Below are 21,974 nucleotides of genomic sequence, written 5' to 3'. Positions count from 1 at the left end.
CAGGACACAATGACAACTTTATTTACTGGCTATTTTTTCCTCTTTATTTTACCTGCAGTAGAACTTGTATTAAATAGGCCATATATACAAATAATGGTATTAACCATTCGACTATTAAAATGTCAGCATGACAGAAAGAACCCAAATTACATTGCACCTATATGATAACAAAACAAAAGAAGAAGACATTATTTCTGAATAACATAGACTAAACCAAATAAGAAATAAAATATGAAAACAATAGTGTAATGTTTGAAAGGCACTCGGGGAATAAAAGCAAAGTTGTGGACTGAAAGAACTATCGTGCATTGCTCACTTAATAAAAAAGAAAAAAAAGTAAGGAATGAAGAAACCTTCTATGGGCTTACCAAATAATAAAAATTATTTTTAAGTCAAATTTAAGAGATAACTAAATCCTGATGAAAAGTTCTGCTAGTAAAATTCTGAATTCACATCGGAAGAAGAGAGTAGAGAGAGTTTATTTCAAAAGTTAATTGCTTTATGTGGATGGAAGAAGCCAAGGATGGCTTTATGTAAGAGATGTGGCATACAGATGGAAGTCACAGGTTCTGTTTAAATTAAAGATACACAACGGCTTCAGAGTGTCTATTAAAGCAAAAAGCTATTTAGTTAAAATGATTTCCAACAAATTGATGTGAGTTCCACCTTGGAGGCAAGATTTCCAAGCTTTGGCAATTGAAGATCCCCAAACAATTAATAAGGTCCAGAAATATATATATATTAAGGTTCTATATCATCCATTTATCGCAGACCTATATCTACATCCCACCATACACTATTTATCAGTGAGATGGGTGCATCCCACCATACACTATTTATCAGTGAGATGGGGTGCTCTTTCTTTTGATGTACCATTTGTATTAGTCTTGAACCTCATGCAACTAAGAGACTGATTTTCAGCAGGCCATTTCCAATTTTAATAGGTTATTGTAGAACAATTTATCCCAGTTGACACATTTACCTAGAAACATCAATTAAAATGATTATATCCAAGGAAGAAAAAACAAAAGTACTGTAAAGCAATAGTACTGCATATAAACATAATTAATAAATACATGGTATACATATTTATGAAATATGGTAGGACACTGTAATAACTAGTGCTATGTAATAAAAATGATAATGGCTATCTGACAACAAAACAAAATTAATTAAACAAACAGAAAAAAAAGAAAGAGAAAGCTCAATGTAGGCAATTAAGTTGCATCTGTTGTGTATAAAAAAAAGTACTGTTAGTGTTAATTGAAAATAAAATGTGGTTAGTTTTCAAAAAATAAACCCTTTTTGCATTAAGTATATTCACATATTCCATGGCATTAAAAAAAAAGCGATAAAAGATTACTGGCTATGAAAAAATAAAAATTTTGCACCATTAGTTCTTGCACATAGTTAAATCAGCGGTGTTGAGTACCTCTAACATCGTCCTTAATGATGGGAATGTTTCCGCAACAGAAGGCAAGTTTGAAATGCTCGAGTGTGATCTGCAGAAGGAAAAACACATAAAGTGAAAATTACCAAATTCATTTTTACGGAAATTTTTTGAAGAAAAAGCCAGGCTTTTGGCCAGCTGCAACCACCATGCATACACAATATTCAGTACGTAAAACAAATATATGGTATATTGCCAATGAACGAGTTTGGCAAAAACAGATGAAATGGAAGGCTAAAATTTTTAGTTTGCTACGACGGGGAAATCTTATCAGAATCAGAGTCAATTGATAGGACATGAAGTAATCACTCACTTTTGTAAGTTCATCCATTGCTTGGCAACAGTGGTAAAGGCAGAAGGACTGTTGGCAAGCATGGCTTCAAGCTCCACAATTTTACCACTTGGAATGTTGCCTGTGACCTCGCGACCTGCAGCGATGAATAATCCGATGGCCACACTGTATGCAATCGAGCTGAAAGAGGAAGTCAAAGACAGGAATAACACGGATATACATTGTTGACAGGATGTGCTGCGACTATACTAAATAGGAAAGACAAACAAATCCACAGAGGTGGAAATCCAATCCGATCAGTGTCTTTAACTCTTCCTAACTGAAGATACAACGAGGGCTTTATTTTGAGTAATACTTATTTTCCAAAAACTCAGACGAACAATTCAGTACTCCAGAAACACATGAATCACATAAAAAAACCACAGATCTCTGTGGAGCATCTACAGCAGGAGTGGGCATGTAATGGATCTTGAGAGGAGGAATGGGAGGTGCATACAGATTCACAATATTATAGTCTTACAGTAACCACCATACAAGAATACTAAAATGATCCCATGCAGAGCTAGTGAGGGAGGTAAACAAAGGGTGCTGATCATCCCAAATAGTATCAGTTGCCATGGAGACCCCTGACCAAGGAGTTACTGACACACCTAACTGAATAATTAATTATGCAACACACTGTGAAGCCTCATGTCTGCAAGTGACTGGCAGATTCCTTTCAAGATTTTCCAGGTCTATAAAGCTTGTTTACAACATGCACAATAGGTGGTGGTCTGTGACATCTTCAAAGTTATACTTTCTTTTCATAACCTTAAAAATTTGACCTTCATGTGATACAGTGTTGCTTAGCTTTCAATTGACTCTGAATGGCAAGGCTTGGAAAAAAATGCAAATATTCTGTGAGAATCATTAAATGAACAATGATTAATTACATTTATGCCTTACAGGTAATGCTGTAATTTAAGAGCAAATTATCAAACTTCTTTCACCGTTAACATGTTCCATTTCATTTGGCATCATTGCTACAAAGTGATCTGTTAGATTTTTATACTAACGAGTTAAAAAATTAAAGATATATACATACTCCAGAAATGATACTGCCACTTCAAATCATTATAAGGTCTATAATTTTCAAATTTGCAGAAAATGAACAAAATTACATCATTAAACTAATGTCTTACATTTGCTCATTATTCATGAACCACAAAACATTACTACATGATTTGAATGCCAGCAGTCTGGCACTGTTGTCTTGAAATAGATAAAGAGTTTTTTTGTAACCTTACCTTGGTCCACCACTTAAAGGCATCAGGTTATAGAAGTAGTATACCAATGTCAAAATGAGGTTTCCCACAGAGTCAAAATCCTGAACAGTGACAAAAACAGAAAAAGGTAACTGTTAAAAGTTTACTCACCAATCCGTATAAGACCCATACAGTGGATATCTGTAAATTTCAACGGTAATAGGGGAGTGAGGACACCGAAAGGGTGCGTAACTCAAATCCTAAATTATTAACTTCCAAAGCAAACATTACTATCATATCCATGGAAGATGACAGGCACGAATCTAGGATATTTAGAGAAGTGGGGGGGGGGGGGGATGGGGGTTGACCATGAGGTCTTTGAAACTGACTCCTTATGAAGAGGGGTCTTGAAAACACCGTACCCCAGACAACAAAAAAATGTCTTAATAACTACTTTTGAATTTCCCACGGATCCATACCTTGATAGACCTTGATCACCCTCCAACAGCACAAACTGACGATGTTTATCTGATATCTAAAGCTGTATTTCCTGATCGCTACAATTTTCACACTTGTCTTTGAGATAATGATCAACTCTTGTTAATGCACAGTCATATACACATAATATGGACAGGTTACAAACATTGAACAGGGAAAACTGATTTCAAAAAGAAAAACTTACGACCTCTCTTGGAGAATTGGCACTTTTCCTGAAGTTTTGCATTTCTTCTGTCAGCTGATGCCAGATGTGATCCATCTCTGCATGGTATCGATCCGTTCTCTTCTTGGAGGTGAACGAAGTCATCGAGAACATCAGAGTTCCCGGCCTGTGAAGTAAGCACAAACATTTTAGACGTTTACAGATATATTTGTATGTTTTCTTCAACTCAAAGAGTAACCTGGAACAATCTGCTAATAGATGATATATAAGGTCCCACAAATTGTCTGCTAATAACTTTTCACGCTGTGATACCTTCCTATTCTTAGATCCATTTTCTGACTAAAATTCAAGAATCAAAGTAAAATAAAACTGTTAGCAAACTGCTTATCCACTAGAGAGCCTGTGTGAGAGCATGTGTAAAGTAAGTTGGCCTGACGTTTCGATCCTAGCAGGATCTACTTCAAAGGCTAAAAGCCTTCTTTTAGCCTTAGAAGGATCTTCTTTTAGCCTTTGAAGAAGATCCGGCTAGGATCGAAACGTCAGGCCAACTTACTTTTACACATATATACTTCAAGAAAACTGTATTCATTACATAATTATTAGCTTAAAAGTAAGTAATGAACCCCTAAGTTCTTCTTGTAGCATGCTCAGAATCTGATTGTGTATAAAAGACAAAGCATATCAAACGATCACCACACCGCTATGACCCTTCCACCACACCGTCCCATTTACAGAGAAAACTCTCATTAACTGTGACAATAATGTCACCATATGATATTAAAACCATTGCATTGAATGTTTCTGAAGGTCTCACTTTTCCTCTTTTACTTCAAAGGAGACTCCTTCCAACTTCTCAGCTCGCCGATAATGACTGGATATTCTATTGGAGATGATGAAGCCCGATCCAACATCTTTTAATTTCTTCCTCATGACACTCAGAAGAACTTCTAAATTATTGATCTCGTCCAAGTTCAACAGAAATCTTTCGTCTCCGTCAGATGTCTCCTGTCTGTAGTGAGGAAGCAGACATGAAAAACTGGAATGTTTGGAGAGTGACGATCACATCCAATATTACTTGGACATCCCGGTAGGTTAAAAAGATATCATATTTAATAATTATAAATGGAATGTTAGGACGTCAACTTACAAGTACTGTACGAGCAGCTTCTTGGTGGCATTCATGACATTGACGAGGTAACTTTCGTAACGGATGTTAAACGTCTGTCCGTGGAGGAGTACAATCTGGTAATTGAACGAATCGCAACTACCCTGTATACAATGTTCTGGCATGAGATGTAACCAGAGTACTGGTCTGTCAGGGTAACAAGCTCTGATGAGAAGAGAGGAAGGAGAGAAACAAGGATTTAGACAAACACACGATCGCGAGCAAGTACGTGTATTGAGAAGACAACACTTCCACATGCTTGCATACTGGTACTCACACAAATATTAATATAAAAAAAACATACCTGATCCAATTTACTGCAATATCAATGAAAACTTCTACATGCTTGCATACTCATACAAATATTAATTAAAAAAAACACATACCTGATCCAATTTACTGCAATATCAATGAAAACTTCTACATGCTTGCATACTCATACTCACACCAATATTAATTAAAAAAAACACATACCTGATCCAATTCACTGGAATATCAACGAAAACTTCTACATGCTTGCATACTCATACTCACACAAATATTAATAAAACAAAACACATACCTGATCCAATTCACTGGAATATCAACGAAAACTTCCACATGCTTGCATACTCATACTCACACAAATATTAATTAAACAAAACCATATCTGATCCAATTGACTGAAATATCAAAGAAAACTTCCACATGCTTGCATACTCATACTCACACAAATATTAATTAAACAAAACACATACCTGATCCAATTCACTGGAATATCAAAGAAAACTTCCACATGCTTGTATACTCATACTCACACAAATATTAATAACAAAAAACATACCTGACCCAATTTACTGAAATATCAAAGAGGTCCTTCCATCCATATCTTTTCCCCGCATTATTTTTGTAAAGTCTCTGTGATCTCCAAATTTTTCTTGCAATCTGTGCCACTTCTATGGATGCTAGACCAAGCGCAAGGCTCTCTCTGCTGTTTGTCAAGAATCCATCTGTTGCATGTTCATTTAAGTTCCCTAGTGCAAGCCCCTTACAAATGAGATTCTGGACTTCTGGAGTAAAGTCGTGGAAACCAAGCTGATCTACATCACTGTATACGAGAAAATGTCAAATCAGAAGGCATTATGCTAATATCATGACTAATTAATGATCATGCAGTTAACATTTTTAATTGCGCAGCTATGATCATAGATCTATTAAATACCTTTTTGGCTTTGAACAATTCTTAATTGAAATTGTTTCTGACATTTATATCTTTATCAACAATTTATCTGGGAACAGACTTTGGACAAGGACATCCGAGACTTTGAAAAACCTAAGTCAGACTTATGGAAGTAAGTCAGACTTTGAGAAAAGTCGAATCACACTTCAAGGAGGACTGAGTCAGAAGACAAACTGTCAATTTGATCTTTGTGCAAAAAGAGAAAAATCAGACTTTACATAAAAGAGAAATTAGACGTGAAAGAAAAGTCAGAATTTGGAGGAGAGTAGACAGAATTTTCGGCACACATTTTGTAGAGTACATAAAATCATACTTTAAATGTCCATAGTAAAGACCTTCAGGAAGTCAGTGAGCAAGACTTTGGTGGAGGCAGGTTAGGTTCTAAGTACGATTAATTCTTCTACGATAGCAACGAGACTGTCTACGCTGCATGATGATGTAACAGTACATAAGGGCACACACAAAGGTAGTATTAGCCAAAACAACTCATGCCACTTCAATCATTTCGCATGAAATACTTGTAGTCTTGAACTTACCTGATATCTGGACCTATTCCAGGTTGCTCTACGTAACTCTCAATGGGAAAGTTCAAGACTCTAATCCAACCCTCTCTGAATCTTGCAGTAAGATCATAGTCCATGTTAAGCTCAGAAATGGGCGAGTCGAGGTGGGCATGCATGTAACGAGATATCTCTGTGTGGAAAGATGGGTCACCGAAAAGACATAGACAATCTTTAGCTGAGGGGGCATGCTATGAGGGAACCATTTAATAAACATGTGTGCAAAACAAGAGTATTTATAATATTTCAAGGAAGCTAATGGCAATTTTCTGACATTTAATTTTTCCGTCAGCTTCATCCAAATAATTCATGCAATTGGCCGTATTGAAGTGTGTCCTCTTCCATACCCCTCCCCCTTCCTTTTCTCAAAGTATGAAATATAGCACACTGTGTCAATTTTAATATGAAGCACAGTAAACTTTAAGTCCTGATTCTCATGAGCAAAGCAGATGAGGTTAGATACAGATGCTATGAATATGTGTTGGGGCTAGGGGTAATTTTTAATTGTTTTTTTTTTCTGCATTTAAATTAACAATTTTTGAAATTTCAATTTTTGGAGAGCAAGAGAAATTATTCTAGCTATGCATTAACCACCTACCTTACTGTGCAATGTAAAAAATATCACATTCGACTCATTTTCATGATAGAGGTCATTTAACCCGATGTAAACTTCGGCTAAATAGTCAAACCTAAATACTGTATGTTTTCTAAATTGATTCTCATGTATTTGAAAGGGTAAAGATCAGAGACTGTATGGAGATGGACAGGTGAAATGCAGAGGAGAAAGAAGAGACAACTGATGAGACGAGTGAGAGAAAAAGGAAAAAAGATTGGTAAAGAGCATTCTTACGATCAGTATTCAACCTGTGATCCAGTAATCGAAATGCAAGTTTTTCAAATTTTCTGTATCATATGACACCTTCAGAGCTATTACAATATCACTTCTAACACAACTTCTATCAAAACATGTTCCTCTAAATTTCTCATCACGTCCAAAGCTCATATCATGCATTCAATGTTCACACACCTACAGTATTTTGACAGGATGTGTCTTTAGAAAACAGCCAAGGGTGTTTATTGAGATTGTACTTCCTGTACGTTTCCTGATACTTTGTTTGTGTTGGTTTGATTTCCTCTGAAAACATTTGTAGCAGAACTTTACCACATGTGCAATACAGCATTGTACAGTTATGAAATTTGAAATCTCCTCATTAATTAAAGCAATTTACACGCGTTGCAGTGACAATGTTACCGAAGTTACTCAAACAAACTAGCAGTGGTAATGATGAATTGATCAACTGTTTCTACTTGTTTATCAACTAGATATTAATCCAAAGCATTACTCAGGGGCCCTAAAGCATATATCTCAATTTAGTTGTCAAGTTCAATTAGCACAAGTGCCAAGCATTATCCAAACTAATGTTACAATTGATGGAAGCGATACACCCTTCTAGATCCCAACACTTTGCCATCACCTAGGCACTCTTTTCATAGTAAACTGCAAATAATTAAATGTGAAAGACACCACACTTTCCATTCTTTCTTTTATTTTCTATTATTTGCAATGAGATTTTACAAGTCTTTATAGCTAATCAACTTTAATGTGTATAATGAGATTTAACTTGCAAATTCATAAAAAAAAAATCACCAAAACCTCCCAAAAATGTAAAAAAAGAAATGAAAAAGTGAAATTAAAATAAGCTTAAATTGTCGCTTCTACAGCATAGTGCAAGATGTCTGGAGCCAGGATTCTCAAGACTTTTTTCCTTCAATTCTAGGAATTGTTCATGTTTTGTTGTTGTTTCTGTTCATGGAATAAACATACTACATATAAATGAGATAAGGAGACAAAGAACCAACCTCTGGTATACATTGATTTATCTCTCTCTTGTCCCTCATCTTCATCCACGGCAATGGTCATCACCCTTGCTGTTTTCTTTACAGCGTTGTAAAACTGACCCATCATTGTCAAGCAGACCGCTGACATCCTCTCACATGCTGTGTTGACAGGGTCTATATCGGTGCATGCCTAGAAAATTAAGAATCATCATAGAATACTCATCACTGGGGTGTTTTTCATACAGAAAGCATTTGTTGTTCACATAGCATTTATCATGCATATGGAGTGTATTGACCATGAAGAAAGCCTTAGTCATGGGAAGACCATTTATCAAATTATCATGCACAGAGCATTTATCACTGAGAAAGCATATAATGCAATGCAGCAAATCATGCATAAAAAGTTCATCATGCAAAATGCATTTAATGTTCATAGCGAATTTATTACGGTTAGATATTTTATAATATGGAGAAAGCATTTAGTGTTCACATTTCCAGTGTCCTTCATAACACACTCATTTAACAGCAAGCCTACATGTACTGTTCACAGAGCATTTATCTTGCATATAAATACTAACCATCATAATCCTTCGTAAGGAATTTATCATATAGTACGAATTAACCAAACATTATTTACAGACAACAGTAAACTAAAATAATGTAACATATAGTTCAATATGATTTTGAATGGAAAATAATTTACTTGGGTTTGCCTAGATATATTTACAAAAGAATAGAACTGAAAAACTTGTCATGGTATCATTAAAGCATAGTGAAAATGCTCATAATTATTGTGATTATGTGAAATATTAACTTGGCAAGAATTCAAAACATGACTTTTTAGACGATTATTGACATAACTGTCATAAATATAATTGTTGTTTATTTATATGTATTTTCACAAGGTACAAAGTGAAAATGCTCATAATTATTGTGATTATGTAAAATATTAACTTGGCAAGAATTCAAAACATGACTTTTTAGACGATTATTGACATAACTGTAATAACTATAATTGTAGTTTATTTATATGTATTATCACAAGGTACAAGGAAAACACACAAAACAAATCATGTCATTTCCTCCCCAATCTCATCGTCAACAGGATTTAGAATGAACATTGGCCAAGGGAAAAAAAATATCAAATTTGGCTGTTACTTCTTCTTAGATTCAGGAAATATTTAACTGTTTAAAACCGCCCTGAAAACAGTTCTACAGCATATAATGAGCATCATTAATATGCTTCAATAACATTAATCACAACTTTAATGAATCTACTAATTAACATGCTTGCTTATCTAGTGGGCAAATACCAACATCAATATTGACAATGACAACAACAAGGGTCACAAACAACATGAACTATGACTCCCACCCTTACATTGGAGACAAAAACAGAGGTTTATTTATATGATATACAGTATATGCTGATCGTTGACATTGTCCCACTGGAACAGATGACATGCTGGCGGGCCATCAGTCTCAAATCTTGGGGAATCGACATATACCGATTTAAATCGACATACATACCAATTTCCTTCAATATATACCAGTTTCTAGCAGCTAAAACTGACTTCTACCTATTTAAATTGATATATCATCAATTTCAACTGGTAGATGTCGATTTAAATTGACTTATACCATGCAGTTTAATGCGACATAACATAGATTTAAATAGACATACATACCAATTTAAATCGATGATATGTAAAAAAAATTGGTATTTGTAATTGGTATATGTCGATTTAAATCGGTATATGTCGATTCCCCACATTTTGAGACTGATGCCCCGCCATAGCTGCATATATAACATGAGAGACCTCTCACCTGTGCAAAACATTACAGTTACGTGCTGAGACATACTGGACCAAATCCAGAAATCGTCAAATATACTACTGAAAAATCACTTTAAATTTGATTTTTTTTCCCTCTCCAAATAATTGAAAAGTTGATTCATAATCACATGGACTTCCAAACTACAACATTCTGCACACTACTTAAGGTTACTACAATGCATGGTAGCTTATACAACTAAATTTCACACAAAAAGTGAGGTTAGAATACTTTTCAAAATCAAAGAATTACTTTAAGCATAAAATGGAATCTATTCATTGGCAAAAAAAATTGTCTTTATGAGCTGCAATCTACTGAACATACCTGAAAATCGTTGAGGGCATTTTCAACATGGCCGCCCTCAACTTGAAGCATACCTCTCAGGTACAGTGTCTGTGTGTCTTCCACAAGCAATGCTAAGGCAGTATTAAGCACTTCCAAAGCTGAATCATAGTCACCGAGCTCTCTGTAAAGGAATCATATAAAAAAAACGTAACATACATATAATACAAAAGTTTCTGAGATATAGAATATCAAATACATTTCTTTAACCCATGCATTGCAGGGTAATTCTATAACTGCTGTGAAATGAACTGGTAAAAAAACTAATTAAATTAAATTAAAACTGATAATTCCTTCCCATTAATTATGACTGCTATACATTTTGAGGTAGACTGAAGTTATCAAGTATATACAAACTGAGGTTAGAGTGATGTTTCTGGTGATATTTGTATTACCCCAGTCATGATTGTTCTCAGTTTGAGGTTTCAAAAATTTAATGTAGTTTGACTACAGATTAAGAAGCCCCCTCAAAGCTAGTTCACATACATACACACTACACTGTACACAAACATATTAAAAGAACACAAGAAATCACCAAAAACTGTGCAATATGTAAAATAATCGTAGCACTATGAACATGAGTTCCTTTCAATAAGCATGGTTCATGAATCTAGTGCTGGCAAGTTATTGACCTCTTCTACATTAGAATCAATCATACAAGACGTCCATCACTGATGTAGAAAACCATGACACAAATGGCATCCGGAATTTGTGTTATTTTTATTGGTAGATTTGTTTTAGATGTAGTACGTGTGTTTTCTTAACATAAACCCCAAGCACAATGAGATGAGGTCCTCACATCTCCTTGATATTCGACCTGTCTTTTCATTATAAACAAGAGCCCAACAGGCAATATGGTTAATTGCTTAGTGGAATGCTAAAGTGTTGTATGTCATCACCCAATATCATAATATTTATGCCCACCTGTACCAGCTATTAACCAACAAAACTGTATTCAAAGTCTGGATACAATCTGATTTAAGGATGTGGCATTATTGCAGTTATAAAATTTTGGCCCCTCCCAAAAAAATTGGCCACTATAAAAGTTTGCACCTAAATGGTCCTAAAACCTCCCTCCTCCCCCCCTTCCCCCCCAAAAATAGTTTTGTTCACCAATTTATTAAATCTTATTTTTCCCTTCTTCCATGCAACAACTACATATCTCAGTAACTGTCGATGTCTTATACACAAACGACACACATGGCTAATCACTGGTAGTACTGTAACATCTTTTATTGAGCTCACTTTTATACAAAATAATACAAGAAATTCTATCAGAGAATTCTTCTATGAATTAGTCACAATGGTGAATACCTTGGCAATTACAATAAAGCTGATATTTTTAAAGAAAGGACAAAAGACCAAACAATGCCACAGTAATAACCCACTAGTTTCAATCTGGTAACAAACAACTACAGTTGGCCTCCAAAATGAACTATCCTTTTGGCATTGTTGCAAGTACAATCAGCAAACACAATATTCGCTGTTGAATGAGAAGCATCATATGGAACAACGTAAACAATTTCTGTGGCTGATTTCAATAACAAAGATGGAATCAAATTTTATCACCGGCAGCTACTCAACGGGTGCCAACTTTTAACACGTAGAAAATTGTTCCTTTCATGTTAACCAAACTTTGAACTATGGAATGAAAGCAAGGTATAACCTCTAATCATGCCGAAAACTAACGAAGCATAGCATTTTCGACTGTGTGTTCTACAGATAGAAGAATTGAAGGACTTGGAATACTACCAAATTAATGGAGGATGTTTTTTTGGCTATAGACTTTTGAACACTATAGTTCCTTCTTGTAATTTACAGCTTTGTGTTTTCACATGACTACCCAGAGCTGTGTGTCTGTACACTTTGTACAGCTGTGTATGTAAAGGCCCTGGATTTCACAAGTAAAGCAAGGTTTACTTGCAAGATCCAATGACTGAACAGGAAATAATGTGGTATGAATACAACTCTGAGTGATAACCATATGAGGGGGGAGGGAGGTGGGGGAATTTCTGCAAAGGGGACTGTCATTGTAGGGCCTTATTTATGACTCTGAGTCCTAACAGTTCCCTACATACGGCTCTGGGTACTAATGCGTGCGATCTGCCCTGTTTACAGATCTGCAAGGTTTTAGTACATGTAGGGTTGTAACCTACCTAGATCTATGTGCTAGTTGTGAAAATATGGTTAAATAGGTCTTTAATAATTACGAAAAGAACCGCATGCTGTACAAGTCCACTTAATTCAAGTGCCTAGCCTAGGCTAGGCAAACTACATAGTCTTACATGCACGGTTATCAAAAAAGACATCCAAAATAACACGCTTTAATTGGGCCTTCATTTTGAAACATACACTTTCAAAAAGAAAAACACAAACCTTGGAATAAAACACCCCACACCATCCTTCATTCATACTCGACGAACGATATTAGATTAACATGTTCGCTCGAGGATAGAACCTGTAATCCGTACACACACAGAAATTGGGGATTCCCCACTATTCCATGATATTGATATTGGGCAACCCTTCAAGTTCAAAAGTTCACACTAAAAAGTTTTCAACTATCAACAAGTCACCACGTAAATACGGGATTTTATACATGAGAATAATACAGAATTATTTATATCGTTAATTGGCAGTTGTTTTCTTCGGGAAATATACTTTCAATAAGTACAATATCCATCTTTAGTACAAATGTTCTTAAAATTGAACAATTAGCCAAAGGTAACTATAAATGACTTTGTGGAACCCTCCGCAATAATAAACGAATCCATTCCGTTAGAGCATCAAATCTCAAGTACTGTACCTTACTGCACTGTATGTACCCGTACCGTACCCTATAATAATATACAGTCCCTTTCAACTTTTCTTACTGTTGAATTGAGGAGAGCTTGTTCATCTCATTTCATTTAACTTCAAAAAGGCAAACAACTAAACATGCTAGCAATTTGCACTCATCATCTCAACTAGATATAAACAATGGCAGTATGGCCCATTTATGTTCAACCTTTTCTCTTCCCAATCTGTGAAAACTCTATCAGGCTTTCCTCGAAGCGTTGAATAACTTATGCATTAGCACAGATCTCAGTCATTAAGAGAGAAAAAAGTAGTTATTTTTTTTATATAATACTTACTTATAGATTTGACCCAAGTTTTGCAAACAGTCCAAACAGTTTGGGTTCATTTTGACAGCCTGTTGAATTGATTTGGTTGCTTCCTGTAAAGATAATTTTACATTAGTATTATCCTAATATCTTGAGAATAATATGGAAACATAAACAGTTCACAAATATCAGTGACGATAAATTATGTGGAATTCACAGGTCAATAAGTGCTAGAAACTCAAGTAATGGTCACATAGATGTAAACTTTTCAATATAGATTTTACAACAGTTCCCAAAGAATTTTCGCTTTCTCAGATAAAAACAATTCCTCAAGTCTGGGAATATTTTACAGATTGAAAATCTCCAGAAAAGGACTTTTGAAAAGAATGTAATCATCTAGCAACAAGAACTTGGCCTGACTGGAACATAACTGATTTCTAACATATTTTAGTTCATGTACAACTGTAGCTCTCCAAGAGGAAAACCAGATACCTAATGAGCTTGGTGAATATTCCTTGCCATGTTTTTCTTTTCTACATGAGAATAATTAATGTGCCTTATGCACATGTTTTTTGATTTTAACCTAAATGTTGTTGATCAGCAAGGTTGACCCAGGCTCAAATCAACATGGTTCTTGAACTCACTTTGGTGTAAGCTGCATACCAAATATGAAGTTAAACCAACATGTCTGTTGAAATTTTCAGAGTTTACAAGACAAGGCATGACACACACACACACACACACACATACAGATGCTATCACCATTTCATAGATTCCTTGTGCTTTCAGTAAAAAATCAAGCAGGAAGTCAAACAAATAGTGTTAATCTGAAATTTTCACGATGGTGTTGCATATTAACGACAAAACAAGCAAATCATACACACACCTGTTCTCTATCTTTACTTTTTAACTTACTCGTAACTTTCCTTGGTGGAAAAATGACACGCCCACTAAGTGAAATGCATCAGGCTGGCTGTTGTCAAGTTTTAATGTGCTGAGAAAATCGCTTATAGCAAAACCAAATTTCTGAAAGTCCAAAAAATAAAATAAAGTTGAAAAGAGAAAAGACAACATTGGCAATAACATCTACAATTCTGTTTGCAGTTGTAATGTTTCAAAGTTTATTCATTTCAAACAAACCTCTATCATTTGAAAACAGAAGGGACTTACTATCCCGATGCTTGTGTACCAATATTATCTTCATAATATGTGGAGTATACCCTTTCTCTCATCTGATCCATCCTTTTAATGTAAATATTTTCTAAGATAATTCCATAATAATTTTCCTCTGGCCGAGATGGGTTACTCACCCAACGTGTCTAATGTTTAGGCCTACTAAGCTGATCGAATCATTCGTCTCTCTGTGCCTTTTCTCTTTTATTTAAAATATGGCTGTCAAATATTGAAATGTTTAAGAAAACACTAAAACTGTGACTTACTTGCTCCTTTAGAAGAAGTCCACCTCTCATAAGAAACAATTTTGCTGTCGGTCTTAGCTGAATGGCTTGACTGATGTCACTGAGAGCACTTTTGGACCTCCCGAGTAGCAAATTAAGCTGATAAACGAAGAATAAATGACCATTTATGAATTTTTTTTTTTTAAAGGAAATCATTAAAACATTGCTGCAAAGAACCATACTTGTTGAATACATGTTGTAAACATTGTCAGAGTGAAGCAATTTACCAATAACACATATACTAAAAATGGAAAATAATGTGTGCACTATTAAAACAATGAATCAAACTGATCCTTGATAACCTTTGACCTCAATATCTGTACCACCTCGATTACACCTCTTCCTCCCACCAAGCTAACACAGTTTTTTTCCCACAATTTTTTTAATTTTTTTTTATACTATAAATGATCATGTCTGTGCAAGTGCACACTACACTCAGATTTCAGAGACATAAGAGAATACAATCAAGTTACATACTCAACACAATATTGAATATTGTGAATATCTGTAAGCCCATGGGTCCTGTTTGGTTCCATGAAAGAGGAACATTGCCATCTTCACACGGTAATTGTCACACACTCACTCCTAGAATTGTGAGTAATTTCAACGGCCTCAAATAACATGTGACCTCAAACTAACTACAAATAGCCTTCTAGAACCTGAAGTAAACTTGGGTATTTTCCGATCAATAACACACAAGGATAGATCATTTATTCAGGGTATTTGCTACATGAAACTTGCCCTGAACCTTCTTCACACTCAAAATAGCCTGCCCCATAACTTATCACATATATCTGGGCAAACATCCATGCATTTATACGGAAGGAACAGCACTGAATGTATTGGTATAGTCAGGTGATCTCAAATAGTTTTCTACAAGGACCAAAGAGAAAACTTGGTTGAGAGCAAAAAGCCAGGGAAAACCAACATCTTCAATATTACATTGAGCAATGTACAGGGTAGGCCAGAAGGATACGTAAATGGTCCTCATGTATCTCAATTAGTGCCAGATTATTTTCCCCTGAGCTGGATTAAAACCTTCTGGCCTGCGGATCAGCCTATTCAGAACCCTTGGAATGTGTTTAAATATATCCATGACCTCTCCCATCACAGTACTCACCTCTCCTCTTTGCTCCCATCCTAAGGGGTTAAGTCTATTCAACTCTATTGCTCTGTTAAAATCATTTAGAGCATTGTTGACCATTTCTTGATCCTGCAAGAAAGAGACTTAATTATTTCAAACCAAAACCATTGTCAAACAGGCGTAATTCGTACAGTAATTATCGTTAGCCTGAACTTGCAATTTGATGTTAGCGATATTGTCATTTTGAGGTAGATTTAGTGTACAATCCGTTATTCATGAATAAACATGATCAAATAATACATTCACTTGTACCGCATTAAACCTTACAATAAGACACCACTTCCTGTATCAGATGACTGCTGATGCTTAAGCATGAATCTATAGATCTTCATATTATATTTGCCTCCAGTTCCACATTAGTAGACAGTACTGGTATGAAGTGAGCTATATGTCACATTATACTCACATTTGGTACCTTCAGAAAAGGAGCATGTTACTAATTACTAGCATTAGGATACATACATACATGTACTGTACTTGCATGTATACATGTTCAACATGATTGAATAAGTGATTTTCAGGATTAAAATGGATGTCTCCCACACCGTCATTACTACAGTTATTACTACAAGTGATGTGACTGATGTTTTTTACAATATAGAAGAAATATGTATAATATGTGTACAACAATACTGTAAACACTATCAATTATAAAAATTTAAACTTACACAATTACACTGACCATAAACCCAAATAAACTCTTGGCATTTTGCTTCTTAATACTAGTCTGAAAGATTTGCTAGACTATAAAAAGGGGCAATCATAAAATTAAGGCTGGGTGGGGGGGGGTGTGGATTTCTTAGCTAGCTGTATGTTAATGGAACACAGAATTATAGCATGTAAGTGAATTATTTCTATGTATTTATATTATTATATTATAAATTGTACAAACATGGTCAGTATATTGTGTATGCATGTAATTTAACCTAGGCCAATGCGGATATTGAAGATTGTATTAACAATTGGACAACAATGAACTCCTTCTATGCTTCCCCATACCACCCCCCTCCCCACCCCATCGTACCAATCCTAGCTATGCTATTCAGAATTGTGGATAGAAGATTGCAAATTGCTCATGCATTAATAATCTGTACACAATTACCTCAAGACCTTGTCTTGTGTAAGCTGCCCCTCTGGCATGATAAGCTCCATTGAGATTGGGTTGTTTCTTAATTAAGCTGTTTAATTCCTTCACTGCCTCATAGCTATGACCAGTGTTCATCAAAACAAGACTGTAAGCTGCAAAATTGAATTCAAATTAATGTTAAAACATTCTAATCCCAAAATGACAAAAGTCAACGATATGTCAACAACATTCATCTAGTTTGTAAATGATCAATTGATAAAAGGTAAAAAGGGGAGGGGGTGTCCCCCTCCCCTTTGGAATTTTTTTGCATTTCCAGGTGGCCTCAGATGCAATTTGGTGCAATATAGCACACTTCAACACCCACTCCAATTTGTAAACTTAATTTTGTATTTTTATCTGGCCTTACAGTAGATGCAATTTGGTGCTCCAAATGAGATTTTTTTTCTCATTTGAAAATGAAAAAGGGGTTTTCTGACTTGCGAACCGGGGGGGCGGAATGATACTTCCGCCCCTCCACATTTTTCACTGGGGGGGCTGGCGCCCCCCCAGCCCCCCGGTTCCTACGCCCTTGCTCCTGTTACAGTCAGGGAGGGTACTTAACTTAACAACACCTCTAAGTTTTTGTTTCTTTGTTTTCTTCTTTCGGTTTTTTTCTCTGGGTTGTTAAAATTGTCCAAATAACAAATAAATATATTCTCTTCTAGCCACTGGGAAACACAATCTTTCTAATAATATTTCTAAACTCAAAACTGGCAGCTCAATTCTTGCCAGTTTTTTAATCAGTAAAAATTCAAGCAAAAAACTTTTTGAAAATTGTTCCCTTTTTGTAAATATTTCAATGAGACAGTTTGAGATGAAAAGAACTCACCCAACCTATGATTGAGGTGCTCATCATCAGTTATAAAGGGTAACAATCCATTGGATAAAAGCAAAGCTGCGAAATCCTTGACGGGAAACAAGATAACAATTGTAAATTTAATTATGGAAGTTATTTAAAAAAGGAAACATCACTTAATTGTTAGGAAACAGTTGACGGATTAAATAAAATAGATAACAAAGGAGAAAGTTTCTGGGATAAAATGGAATATAGTCTGCAAAACAAAAGAAATTACCAGTCCACAATGAACTCCATTTATAAACAATGATACTTCATTTTAAATCATTCATGAAAGTATTCCTACGTTTGACAACAAGACTGAAAAATAAGGTCGTTGGATTTGGAATTAATACATAAAGTACCACATGCAATCACCACATCACCAAATTCTATTAAATTCAAATGATATTTTGATTGTTTGGCAAATTGATACTCAAGTTCATTCTTTACTACCAGGTCAACAGATCACTAAATCTTACTTCGTTCAATACATTATATAGGATATAAAATAATAGGAGGCTATGCACAAAGGACTCTGATGCTACCCCCCCCCCCCCCACCCAAAAACATGCATGTATGCACAAAACAAAAGGATATCAAAATTAAACATATTCCATAAGGAAAGTGTAGTTTGTTTGAAACATTTTTCTAAAATTGGATGTTCACACCTATTTTCCCAGAACATCTGAGGTGATTTAATTTGTGCCAATATGACATTCTGACAATGCAATTTCCAGTCATCTTGACATCAAACAGTGCTTAAATTAATTAAAATGAAATTTTTTTAAATGTTAATTTAAGCCCTATATGTTTAAAGTGCCATTTATGCAGACAAATATTTATCTCATTTTATTTGCACTAAAGGAAGAATTATGAAGCAGGTAAAATTTGCATAATTTCAAACATGTATGCAGTTACATCAGACAGGAAAGGTACTCACTGAGGCTTGTTTGTGACTAATGTTTTGAGATTTGCTTTGCTCGTTACTTTCCGGCTCATCAAAGACCAAACGTTTGGATGATGACTGATTGCTGCCAACTTCTTCATTTGGTTCTGTTTTGATAGCAATACATTTTTTTTTACTTTAGCCAGATATTTATAAGTACAGTTTGTAAGCAAGATGGACACAATTGTACCCAAAAATACAGTTCGCATGTATTTCAATATATTCATGTTGCGGTCTGCCCCACCCAAACCCTCCTCCCCCCCCCCTCCCATCCCTCATCCAACAAAGCAAGCTATGTTCATCTTGGAAAAACAGAATGTTCACATTTTCAAATTTGACATATTATGTACCCATTGTTAAGTAGGTGATATTGCAGCTGTTACTGATATTGGTTTTACCAAATACATATACTACAGATAGGGTAGTTTAACCTGACTTGAATCAAGTTCATATTAAAAAAGAGATAAACTTCTTTTGTTGTTGGTTTCACCAAGAAATGAAATTCTTTTTGGGTAATAAATACTTGTGAACCAGTAAGGAAAACTTCACAGGGTACTACAACTGGTCTGAAAATGGTGTAGCTTACCTGTTTCTGTTGTGCAACTGTTCAAGGCATCTATATTCAAGGTCGTTTCTGTCAAGGCAACAAGGTTTTCAAACAATTTCATTTTCTCTGTACAGTTGCACTCAGATTCCATTTCTTCCGAATTGACATCGCTGTAGCTATCTTCAAGTAGTGTCGTCCCAGTAACAATGTTATCTACTCCAGTGTTAATATTTGCAATCAGCTTGTCAAGTTCTTCAGCCATGGTCACTTGAAAGACATTAATATTGTCCATAATGGGTGTACAAAACATTGCTCCCTCAATAGTAAGTTGAACACCATGAGTCATTAGGACATGGTTTTGCTTGGTACCAGGATTTTCGTTGGTTCTGATACATTTCATTGAGACACCAGTTTGGAGGTTGGCACTTGATAATTTGGGAAAAACTGCCATTGTTATGAGCGCAACAAATAAAATCGCCCCATGGCATATGTTAATGAGAGCCATAATTTTCAGGTCTATTTCGGTCACTGTCTAGTTTACAGCCTAGGTTCAAGCCTAGTGACACAGTTCTGTATGAAACTATTACTATAGGCCTAGATGAGTACCTTTAATAAGGATTTGCATTGAACGGTCATTTCGGTGATGGCAGCCCTTCTCCGACGCGCTGTTACTGAATTCCCAGCAGACACCAAAAAACTACGTTTCTCATATGCAGTAGGAAGGTCCTTGTATTTTGATGACTGTATTGTGACTGAAGTATCCGGGCTTACTCGCAGTCAGCGACTCATGTCCACTGAACCGTTTCGATGGAAGCCATAATAACTTTCCACCAGAGTACGTAGGTTTTAAACTTAAAAAGGTAGTTCGGAATCATTTTCGTACGAACCTGCAAGATTAACGTTATTTGGAGAAAATTTTGTTATTTTCATAAATAATGAAAGAATATGAAAATATTACCCATTTTTAGCACATATTGTGTCTTTATCATTTAGACAATTTGTAAGGAATTTACATGATAATATATATTTTGTAAAACAAAATATTGCGCAATACCCAATGTGCATTTGTTTTCATGCCTGAGTGTTCTGAAAACAAAAGAGTTGCCTCGCGTAGTCTGGAACAGTGCAAACCAGGGCTATACAGGCGAATTCGTAAGCAGTATAGCACATCGAAATACAATGGTCTTCTATAACATAGTTTCTAGAGGGTCTTTGCCTCTACCGAATACGTCACGACCTGTGCATGCCAAGAAAAACCGTTTAAAAAATTCAGCTTTACTTTGCATTCTGAAAATTCTGATCCATGTATAGGTTGGTCAACTTTGGCTAATCTGTTATTTGCGAGTTATTAACAATTAAAAAGGTCTATCTCGATCACCCCCCACCCCCATTCCCACCGTCCAAAATGATAATAATAACAAGAATAATAATAGTGTAATGTTTATTTCACTTGTAACCTATGGTGCCTAACATGAATTTTGTCATTTCTAGGTGCGATTATTGTTGGATGTCTCTCTCAGGTTGGTCAGACATAGATCAGTGATAAAGACAAATTTTCAGGTCAACAGTAGTCCTTTTGTCAAAGCATGCTAAAACAGGTCTTTCCTTAGATTCTGATTCTTCAATCTTTCTCTGACAACGAGAAGTGTACAATTAGACATGTAGTGAACTATATCAACCGCACGCTTTGTTGCGTTGAGGAAAGTTATCATGAATCATTTCAAAATGAAATAATATAAACCAATTTCAAAATGTCAATTCTCCGCAACAGATACACTTATATAACTATATCAAGTTAACTAACGTGTTTCTGTATTATACTGTTTTGCTTCATGTCGTCGACTTCGTTTGGTAGGCCTATGTGCCTTCAATGGTTCCATTTGTTTATCAACATTTCGTCGCTAAGATTCTTTTCCATATTAGTATAATTACATGCAAACTGTAACCTGGAAAATTTCATATTTCATTCTTCAAAATTAAACGTGGATTGCCGATCTACCGAACTACATTGGTTAATTATTTTTCGTTTGTTTGTCAATCAAAAGATTTAATTTGAACTAAAATTTCTGCTTCCATGACTAACTCCAAAGGAACAATCTATCAAGTTCACAGTTTGAGTACTGACGGGACTGATTTGATTTTGCCATCAGGCAAAATTTTGAGGATTGGAAAAATAAAAGGAAGCAACTCTTGGATATTTCTAAAGT

At 35.3% G+C, this 21,974-nt stretch overlaps 1 protein-coding gene across 1 annotated transcript; it reads right to left on the bottom strand.

The window, feature by feature from the left end:
• Positions 1-17: 17 nt before the first annotated feature.
• On the bottom strand, positions 18-20,596 carry LOC139971320 (tetratricopeptide repeat protein 13-like). The gene is made up of 18 exons (XM_071977669.1): positions 19,807-20,596; positions 19,215-19,327; positions 18,266-18,341; positions 17,413-17,549; positions 16,287-16,379; positions 15,149-15,265; positions 14,625-14,735; positions 13,740-13,822; positions 10,588-10,729; positions 8,452-8,620; positions 6,568-6,724; positions 5,636-5,899; positions 4,795-4,977; positions 4,462-4,656; positions 3,669-3,813; positions 3,029-3,108; positions 1,764-1,922; positions 18-1,502 (listed from the first exon to the last, which is right to left on the bottom strand). Exons 1-18 carry the CDS (start codon positions 20,270-20,272, stop codon positions 1,394-1,396), a joined length of 2,799 nt encoding a protein of 932 aa, XP_071833770.1. The 5' UTR covers positions 20,273-20,596; the 3' UTR covers positions 18-1,393.
• Positions 20,597-21,974: the final 1,378 nt, after the last annotated feature.

Source organism: Apostichopus japonicus, chromosome 8, assembly GCF_037975245.1.
Source record: "Apostichopus japonicus isolate 1M-3 chromosome 8, ASM3797524v1, whole genome shotgun sequence".
Classification (NCBI taxonomy): domain Eukaryota; kingdom Metazoa; phylum Echinodermata; class Holothuroidea; order Aspidochirotida; family Stichopodidae; genus Apostichopus; species Apostichopus japonicus.
This window is presented reverse-complemented; position numbering and strand designations above follow the sequence as displayed.